We start from the raw sequence: 10,565 nt of genomic DNA on the forward strand, positions 1-10,565 counted from the left end.
CTATTTTAACCGAGCTCGAGCTCTAATCGAGCTTATTTCGAGTTTCATGCTCGAGCTCAACTTGTTAAGAAAATTCGAAGCTTAACCTTGGCTCATTAGCTTAATTAAGGCTTGACTATTTTTTTATATTCTATTTTTTTTATTTAGTAAAGTATCATTTAAAGCTTATTTAATGAATTATTATCAAGTGTGACTCAACTCGATTTGAGTTTGAGGATTAAAAGAATAATTTAAGCTTATTTATTGAATCATTAAGGTTTGAGTTCAAGCTTGTTAAAATCTTCATTAAATAAGTTAACAAATAATTATAATAATAACAAAAATAAACATTGTGATGTAACTATCTTTAAATATTTTTTTCGATATTATTAACGATCCAATAAATAAGCTTGTTCATGACACTATGAATGATTATATTAATGATTGTTACAAATAAAATTGCAAATGATACTATAAACGAGCTTTTAATTATATAATAAACAAGTTGTTCAAAAGATTTAATGAGGCGAGCTTGGTGGTGTTCAAGCTTGGCTCGTTTATCTTACGAGCTCATTTAACTTAATGAACTAGCTGACCTGAGCTTTCAACGAGCTGAGCCTTCGAACAGTAGTTAAGAGCCCTATATGTGTGACTCAAATTGACAACAACGATATAGTCACATATACACGTTAATATATATATATATATATATATATATATATATATATATATATATATATATATATATATATATAAACGAGCTCACAACCGAGCTTATAAACGAGCTTGGTCATGAGTTGTGTTCGTGAGCCAAAATGAGCCGAGCTTTCGGCTGCTCAAGCTTGGCTCGTTTATTAATTGAGCTTGAAAATGATGTTCAAGCTTGGCTCATTTACAATATGAGCTGAACACGAATGAGCCCTTATCGAGCCGAATACCGAGCCGTTCACGAACGGCTCGGCTCAAATACACCCCTAGACTTATCTCACCTAGCGCAGTCGGCCACAATGCATGCAATCATACGTGAAGTTGTGCTGGTGACTCACACCATTATCATGGTCCGGCGAATCAATATAAGGGTGTTTCTGGTGAAGATGCTGGTGTCTTGTGCGATTATCATGGCCCGGCGGAACATGTTGAGGGTGATTCAATAACACCCCATGCGGAACATGTTAAGATTGGGCCACACAATGTCGTACCTGACTACACAGGAGTTGTGAGTTGTGACTAATGAAAATCAATCTTTTAAAGTGGGGTGAAGTTTTTTTTTTTTACAAGAGGAACAGAAGGCCATGCTAAACCGTCAGGAGCTTTCACAAGCCTCGGTGGAGCAAGTGGGGGTGGGGCCCGCGCACACATGGGCGCTGGGACCACCCTCACACAACCACCGCTCACATTTCCCAGAAATGTGCCCTCAGCCGAGAATCGAACTCTCACCACTTGGTGAAGAGCTCTATCGGCGACGTGTATACCAATAAACCATTTGCTCGTTGGCAAAGTGGAGTGAAGTTGTGTCTATCACAACCAAGGCCAATGAGCTCAGTTAGATCCACTCTAATTTAATCAAGTTGGGTTAATCAATTTGATTGAACCACATACCAAATTGGTTCAAATCAAGCCTGCTCAAGGCCCTAAAAGACCTATCTGAATTACAGATTCAATTACTGAAATTCCTCACAAAAGTAATGAAAGTATCGCCAATTTGTACAAGGCTGCTTCAAAACCTCCTTCTGGGATTTCATTCCTCGAGGATTTAAATGGCACTACATTATGGAAATATAGTCTTTTGTTCCAAAAAAGAACTTGGATTTCATTGACTCTTGGCTCATGCCCTTATAATCCTTGAATCAGGTAAGAGGAAGGAGAAGATTGGATCGATAATGACTCACAGGATCATATCCCTGACTACAATCCGATAACATCGGAGTTACTTACAAGGAATGATGGCAAGAACTCAGACAACCCTATTCTGCTTGAGTCAATGTTAGACGACTCAATATCAAATTTTGCAGAGAAAGTGCAGCATTTTTTGAAAGTACTAACACCTATACCTCAACTCCTAAAAAGGTCCCACCTGCTAGTTGGCGCAGCATTTAGACCAAAGAAGCCATCCTCATGTTGGAACAAGAAGGCAGGCTACTTTGTAACACCCCCAAGGATAAGAAAGAGAAAAAGAACCACATGATGCTCTCTTGAAGCTTCATTGACTGATAAGAGACAGAAGCTTGAGTCTGCTTCAACTGCGGTGAGGAGGTCTATCCACTTCCTAGGCTTACCCACATGCGACAAGCACGACCCGGAAACACAAGCACCTAATCCTACTGTCGACAAGTGTCCTTTCTGCTATACTTGTTTTTGTTTTTGGGCGGAAACTCTCCTTTAGCCCAGGGTTTATGCTTGTCTTTGCTTTTGGTGTGCTTGTTTGATTGTCTTTTTTGTTTTTTTGTTGTCTCCACCTCTAGTGGATCCTTATACGTTTTATTGTTCCTTGGTACTTAATGTAATAAAGTTATAGTTTATCCATTTTTTTCAATATATATTATTTTATTAATTATCAATATTATTATTGTTGTTATTATTTATTATTATTATTTACTGGGCGGATGACTTGTATTATTTATTTATATGAAAAAAATGAAAAATATATATATAAGAAACAACTTTATGGAACTATTTCAGTGCTATATGTCTTCCATGATTTATTCATATTTTATAAATAAAATATATATAAAACCTTTGTTGTCGATTTTAAAAAAAAAAAATTTATGAAAACAAGAATTACGAGTTTGGTAAATACTAGAATATTTATCATTCGTGACAACTTTGACCCTATATGAGAATAAAAAAATGGATTTTTTTTTTATTTTTGTTTTTTATTTATTGATACGTGCAAGTGTTTGGAAAAACAATTATTTTTTAATCTCATTTTTTCACGTACAATTATGAGTTAGGAATATGATTCTCATTTGAGTGTCTGATTAAAAGGTGAAATTGATAGCTGAAAAAAAGAAATCAAAATCTCTCTATCTCAAGGTACATATATAGACACAAACAGACATCATGCATGCATCTAAATGATTGATTTGGTAAGCAAAATTATTGGCTTGCAAAATGACTTTTCTACATCAAACTACTGATTTGTCTCACTGGTTGAAAGCAATATCCCACCTATTGCGCTATTTATCAATTAGAAAATCCTTCAAAAATAATTTGTCTAAATTAAATGAGTTTGAAATTTCTAATTTCGCTTAACTCAAATCTTCTAAATTTATAAGAAAAAAAAACAACTGAATCATATAAAAGCAAATTTAAAAAAATTAATTATATAATAATTTTATAAAAAAAAAATTTGAGCTGCAACTAATTTGTCTTCCAATATTTGATATTTTTTTACATAACAGTAAAACTTCAATCCATTTATACCTTCAATGTGCAGCAACAATTAAAATTCAAGCTACAAACTCATCTCTAGTAAAAACATAGAGATATCTAGCGAAGATAGTAAATGTCAACAGAACAGAAATTCACCAAAAATGTATTCCCTGGACTGACTTACCAAATCTATGTCTAACCCCATTCTCAAACATGAGTTTGGGAAAAAATTTTCTCGATACACGTTCTCATAGACGGAAAGGAAAAAAGGAACCACATGACGCTCTCATGAAGCTTCACTAGCCGATAAGAGACATAATCTTGAGTCTGTTTTAGTGGCAGTGAGGAGGTCTATCCACTTCCTTGGCTCACCCACAGGCGACAAGTGCGATTTGGAGACACATACCCCTGATTTAATTGCTGGCCAGTGTCCTTTCTGCTTTACTTGTTTTTTCTCTAAGCGGAAACTCTCCCTTAGCCTAAGGTTTATGCTTGTCTTTGCATCTGATGTGCTTGTTTGATTGTTCCCTTGTTTGTGACTCTTGGTGCTTGTAATAAAGTTGTCATCCATTAATTTTTTTCAATATATATATATATATATATTATTAATTACCAATATTATTATTATTATTATATATATATATGAAACAATTTATGGAACTATTTCAATGCTATATATGTTTTCCCTGATTTATCCATATTTTGTAAAAAAATATAAAACCCTTGTGATCGATTTTTTAAAAAAAAAAATTATGAAAACAAGAATTACAAGTTAGGTAAATATTACTATAGAATATTTATCCTTTGTGACAACCTTGACCCTATACGAGAATAAAAAAAATGGATTTTTCTTTTATTTATTCATACATGCAAGTGATTGGAAAAACAATTATTTTTTAAACTCATTTTTTCACGTACAATTATGAGTTAGGAATATGATTCTCATTTTCTCGGGGGTACAACTTGACCAATCTAATAGCATTTGCCATTTACACTATGCTGATGATCTTATCATTTTCTCGGGGGGTGGACATGAAGATCTTAAAATTGTTAAATTAATTCTTTACCTCTTTGAAGGCTGCTTCGGTCTCTCAATCAACTTCTCAAAGAGCTGCCTTTACTCCACCTTTTTTGGTTACCAACCGAATTTCTCCTCCGCAAGAATTCTTAATTGCAATAGAGATTGTCTCCCCATCACTTACCTAGGGGTACCCCTCTCTGGCAGACGCTCTAGAAGAGCTGACTGGGCGATGTTGATTGATTCTGTTCGTACTCGACTCACTCCATAGAAAGCAATTTACCTCTCTTTGGGGGGTCGCTTAACTCTTATCAATTCTGTGTTATCTTCCATCCCAGTTTATTGGATGTCAATTTTCAAACTTCCTACCTGGGTCATACATGATATTGACAAAATCAGGAGAGACTTTCTTTGGAAAGGTCCAGACCTGGGATCTAAGGGGATAAGATTAATTGCTTGGAACAGAATCTGTCGTCCCAGAAGCATGGGTGGCTGGGCATCCTTAATCTTCAGGAATTCAATAAAGCCTTACTTGGCAAATGGTGGTGGAAATTCATTACTACACCAGATTCATGCTGGTCCACGATCATTAAAGCCAATTATTTATACAGTAATTCCCCAACCTTTCTTTTCTCACAACCCCCAAGAAATAAATCTTTCTTTTGGGCCGGAATTAATACCATACTTCATTCATTCCGCTCCTATCTAACCAAATCAATTGGCAATGGAGAAAAAACTTTATTCTGGTTTGATAGATGGCTTGAGGGCAGGTCACCTAGAAACTGTTATGAATCTCTTTTCTCGACCTGTCCCTTACCCTTGGATTACCTTTAAAACAATTTATTCATATTGTCAACTCCGTGGTAATCTCTTTAGATCAACCACTTCAACTGATCTTACCAGACTTCTAAATTCTTTACCGGATTGTTCCAATGATCATGATGATTCTTACTCCTGGTCATTAGAAAAGAATGGAACTTTCACGATCAAATCTTTTTACAATTTTCTAATTGATGGAGGACTTCGCAATCAACTTTATTCCAATTTCTGGAAAACTAAGTCTCCTAGCATAATCACCTTATTCTGTTGGCTTGCCTGGGATAACAAAATTCTAACTCTTGAAAACCTTTTCAAAAAAGGGAGCAACCCTTCTGCCACTGACACATGTACCCTTTGCCATAATAACACTGACTCAGTGGACGACCTTTTCTTAAACTGTCTCTACGCTGAGCGAATTTGGTCATTCTTCAAATGTTTATTCGATGCCGAAATTCTACCTTCCTCAGTATATAACATTTGGACCAATTGGATTCCCTCTATTTATTCTCCCCTCAGAAATATCTGGGACCTCTGTTCCAGAGCCATTTTCTGGAATATCTGGCTGGAACGCGATAACCGTATTTTTAACCAAAAATGTTTACAAACTTCTGTTACAATTTATAAAACGGCTAATATGATTCTTTCTTGGATTACTGCAGACTCTGACGCCCACGACTCGGAGGGTACTCGAAGATCAGCGTTCCCTTCATTTCCCCGGGTCCCGGATCCTCCTGACTCGCACTGGGTGATCGCGCCCGATCGATTCAAGAGTAGTCCGCCTTCTTCTCCTCCGAGTGGCCTCGTGTCTCCATATAGTTGATTTCGCAGCTGATTGCTTCCTCTTTTATCTTCCTTTACGCTTTCCTTGTTCTCTGTTATTCTCATCCCTGGTGAGGATAACAGACTTCTGTTTTGCTTCAGTGTTTGTTGTATTTTCATTTGTACTTTATTGCTTCCAATTTACTCCTTTTTAATAAATTTGTGGTTTATCCACTTTATTCAAAAAAAAAAAAAATGATTCTCATTTGAGTGTCTGATTAAAAGGTGAAATTGATAGCTGAAAAAAAGAAATCAAAATCTCTCTATCTCAAGGTACATATATAGACACAAACAGACATCATGCATCTAGATAATTGATTTGGTAAGCAAAATTATTGGCTTGCAAAATGACTTTTTCTACATCAAACTACTGATTTTTCTCACTGGTTGAAAGCAATATCCCACCTAATGCTCTATTTATCAATTAGAAAATCCTTCAAAAATAATTTGTCTAAATTAAATGAGTTTGAATTTTCGAATTTTGCTTAACTCAAATCTTCTAAATTTCTAAAAAAAATATAAAAGCAAATTTAAAAAAATTAATTATATAATAATTTTATTAAAAAAAAAAAAACATTTGAGCTACAACTAATTCTTTGATATTTTCTTTAAGTAAGATTAACTCTTTAGTCTATTTATGCCTTCAATGTACAACTACAATTAAAATTTAAAACTTCAAACTCATCTTTAATAAAAATATAGAGATCTCTAGGGAAGACAGAAATATCAATATAACAGAAATTCACTAAAAATATATTCCTGGACTACCCCATTTTCGGACTCATTTTCAAGAGAAAATTTTTTTCGATCCCATTCTCACTAGATTTCTTAATCCTTGTTCCCACATAATATACCACAGAAATTACAGAACTTAAGAGATTCCTGAGCTGAGTTTTTTCATCTATTTATTTATTTTTATCATATACATACATCAAATATAATTAATATATTTTTATTTAATATTTAATATTATATATATGTACAAAATATTTAAATTTTATATTTAAGGTGAGGGCGAGGAAAGAATTCACCACCATCGGAGACCAAATTTTAACCTCTCCTACTCCGATGAATTTGAATCAAATTCACCGTCCAATTCAGGGTAAATTGATATCTCTAAAAAAAAAATACAAAAATTGATATCTCAAAACAAAAAAAAAAAAACAAAAAAACACCATACAAACACCAAACTCACTTATATTATTTGTGCTCCCACTTTCCAGCTAAAATTGCAATACCAAACTCATCTCCTAACATAAAAACACACCTACAAAATGTGGTCCATTAATACAATAAATAAAATCAAAATATGTAAATATGATATAATTTTAAATAATCTTGACTATAAAAATAGTAATAATTTAAATTAATTACAAATATTTAAATAAATTAGGGATCAGATTGGTAAAGATTAGAGTGTGCTCATTGTCGTAACAGGCTTTGGGCGCACACCCATCACGCATCAAAGCGCAAGCTTTTACCACTCATCACCTCCCATTGGACTGCCTGAAGGATCATACCTTCTTATAGGCCTCCCTTCCTTTATTTATAGCCTTCATCCATGACCATTCTCACTCCCCAGCTGATGTGGGACTAAAATCCCATATACAGACACAAACTCTTATATATATTATATAACACAAACTATTCTTCTGTTATTATTTGTGCTTCTTCAAAAGTTCACAAAAATGTGATTTGAAACAGTACAAAAACAAAAGATCAAAAGGAAGTTTGTGTTATGTTTGGAAGTCTCTGTCCTTTCACAAATGACTTGAAGAGTTGCAGAGCTCTTCCTGGTTGTGCATAAGGAACCATATGAGCAGCACCTCTCACTGTAGCAAATGTCAGCAGTTTCCCATACTCTGTCATCCATCCTCCCACCTTAATTGAATCACAAGTATATATACCATCTTTAGATATTAGCTAATCTATATCAACATTAATTCGACATCATACGAATATGTGTATATACCTGGTCTTTATAGAACCATGCACGATATGGAACTGTAATGCTGTGTTTCATCTCATGTGCTAGTTCTCGGACAAGTGTTCGAGATCCTAACAATGGAACAACTGAGTCTTGATCACCACTGTAAAGTAAATAGAACAGTGTTTGTTCATCAATTAATCTTTTTGGTTATGTTCTAAATATGCAATTTGATTCGAAGAATAAATTAGTAACATCTTGCCTGAAGATCCATACTGGTATTTTGTGGCTGATTATGGTTTTGAGCAATGGAAGGATGTTGATATTTCCATCTGTGTTGTTGTAATCCAAAACACTGCCAATCAGAAGTGTTAGTTACCGCTGAATGTTCGGCATTTGATAGTATAATATACAACTTGTTTCTATATCAGATCATTACATAAAATAATAAATAATAAGATGTGAATGGTCAAAAGTTATAGAAGAAAAATTGGAACAAAATAGGTCACCAAACAGATGCATCAAAGAAAACTTTTTGTCATATTTATTTAGTTATTTATACTTAGGATGATACGTCAAACTCGTTGAAACATTATTATTATTATTATTATTATTATTATTATTATTATTTGATAATTTGGGAATTAGATAAATAAATAATTAAAAGGTAATTGGACATCATTAATGATGTTTGCTTTTCACTGCAACAAATTCACAGTTTAAAAATAGCTTTTTCCGTTTCTAATCTGTTGCTAATTTAAGTTAGAAATGAAAATTTTCAATTCCTCCACAGACATTTCATAACACTCAATAATTCCTTTCATAGAAGACAATCTATTCAATTGATGCATTGTCAATGGTTTTGGAGCAATGTCCTAATCATCATGCAAGGTTATGAATTAACCATTATGATAGAATTGTATTGATAGTTTATTGTAGTCCACCATGCGTGCTCCCAAGGTTGCCAGCCATGATGCACCCACTATCACTTCAGCTCCTGCTATTGTAATAAGAAAACTGGAAAATTCAGCATGTAGCCTTGTACCTTAATCGATAATTCTCTCACCATTCCTTCAACCTGTGATGCATGTCCATTGCCTACTAGAACCTTAAAAGGTTTTGTGGGTTGAATCTCCAAATTCAAAAATTAAGCCAATCTTGGTTGAATAAAGTTGTCATCGCTTCCTCCATCTAACAGTATTATCACTGGATGCCCATTAATACTTCCCCAAAACCTCAAGGTGCTTGTTACCGCTGCACTAGTCATGGCATTATGTGAACTCTTAGGTTCTGATTCTTCAACCTGAAGATTGTTTTCCATCTCTACCAAAAATTCAGTATCTTCTTGCTGTATTTTATCTGGTGGTTCTTCATCCCACTACGACAATAATAGCCTTCTATTTGCACATTTTTTTTTGGGAAGAGTAGCGGGGCGAACCCACTAGAGACCCAGGGACGTGCACAAGCCTCGGTGGAACAAGTGGGCACGAGGCCGCGCTCACGTGGGCGCTGGAACCACTCGTACACAACCACTATTCACAACTCCCAGAAATGTGCCCCAGCCAAGAATCGAACTCTCACCACTTGGTGAGAGCTCTATCGGTGACCCGTGTACCAATAGACCCGCAGGTCGTTGGCCTTCTATTTGCACATTTTAGTGATGGAGTGAATTTCTCATCACAGTTAAAGCACAATCCCTTTGCCTTCCTTATTTGCATTTCATTGAAAATAATTTTCCGATATGGATGAGTGTAATTACCTGATGGCACTAGAGCTGGTTGTGTAGTTGGTGGTGTTGGGAATTCGGATTCCCACTGAAGATCGAGAGAGAAAAATAAAGTAGAAAACAATCACAAGAAAGACAAGATTTACGTGGTTCAGCAAGATTGCCTACGTCCACGGCCGCACTAGGGTTTTATTTCAATATCTGAAGCACACATACATCTTACAAGGGACTGCCTATATATAGAAGAAATCTGAGGTATATCTGGATTAGAGCTTTGAGGCATATCCGGATTAGAACTCTGATGCATACCTGGAAGAGGGTAAATCATATCTGGATCCTAACCCTATCTGGATCCTAAACTTATCCAAATCCTAAACCTATCTGGATATAAATCCTATCTGGGTACAATTTACAAGATTATAAAACTATAATCCTAACCATATACAAATTACCCTTGTATCCTACTGCAGGGAGTTCTCCTCGCACCTCCAACCTAAACCGATGCTCTCCTGCACTTCCTGAGGTGTCACACAATCAGGCTCCACATACCCAACAGGTGGTCCCAAAGTTGGTAGTCCTGGACCTGCTTTAATTGCAAGTGTGGGAGTGGCCACTCCTTTACCAGGATTGTAGATAGCATTGATGTCTGGGCTGAAAGTTGGCCTTCTATTCACTGCTCTACCAGCCATTGGGTACTTCTCTTCATATACTCTAGCCAGAGATACTGTTACCGGAATTGATTCTGGCTACCACGGTATAACATCTCTTTGAATATCTCGTTTTAACCCAATGATAAAATAAGCCAGGAATGCTGAATCAGACATTCCCTCCACTCTATCTGCTAGGGCTGTAAAATTGGCGTAATAATTGGCAACAAAATCCTCCTGAATGAGCTTAAACAGCGC

The 10,565-nt window shown here is 35.3% G+C and overlaps 1 protein-coding gene and 1 non-coding gene across 2 annotated transcripts; both read right to left on the reverse strand.

Moving 5' to 3' along the window:
* Positions 1-7,399: 7,399 nt before the first annotated feature.
* LOC120271403 lies at positions 7,400-7,503 on the reverse strand. The gene has a single exon (XR_005540013.1). It is a non-coding gene; the product is annotated as a small nucleolar RNA Z279/snoR105/snoR108 (small nucleolar RNA).
* A 149-nt stretch (positions 7,504-7,652) lies between these two features.
* On the reverse strand, positions 7,653-10,349 carry LOC120270770 (serine carboxypeptidase-like 42). Its single transcript, XM_039277841.1, has 5 exons — positions 10,154-10,349; positions 9,694-9,748; positions 8,197-8,289; positions 7,980-8,097; positions 7,653-7,888 (listed from the first exon to the last, which is right to left on the reverse strand). Exons 1-5 carry the CDS (start codon positions 10,347-10,349, stop codon positions 7,727-7,729), a joined length of 624 nt encoding a protein of 207 aa, XP_039133775.1. The 3' UTR covers positions 7,653-7,726.
* Positions 10,350-10,565: the final 216 nt, after the last annotated feature.

This window comes from Dioscorea cayenensis, chromosome 10 (assembly GCF_009730915.1).
Source record: "Dioscorea cayenensis subsp. rotundata cultivar TDr96_F1 chromosome 10, TDr96_F1_v2_PseudoChromosome.rev07_lg8_w22 25.fasta, whole genome shotgun sequence".
Classification (NCBI taxonomy): Eukaryota; Viridiplantae; Streptophyta; class Magnoliopsida; order Dioscoreales; family Dioscoreaceae; genus Dioscorea; species Dioscorea cayenensis.

Bases quoted from the DNA above. Each gene is read 5' to 3' on its own strand.
- LOC120270770 (XM_039277841.1), bottom strand. From the start codon at position 10,349: ATGGCTGGTAGAGCAGTGAATAGAAGGCCAACTTTCAGCCCAGACATC. The intron at 9,749-10,153 runs GTTGGAGGTGCG...CTCGATCTTCAG, and splicing joins GCAGGAGAGCATCGGTTTAG to TGGGAATCCGAATTCCCAAC. The intron at 8,098-8,196 runs GCAAGATGTTAC...TTTACTTTACAG, and splicing joins ATACCAGTATGGATCTTCAG to TGGTGATCAAGACTCAGTTG.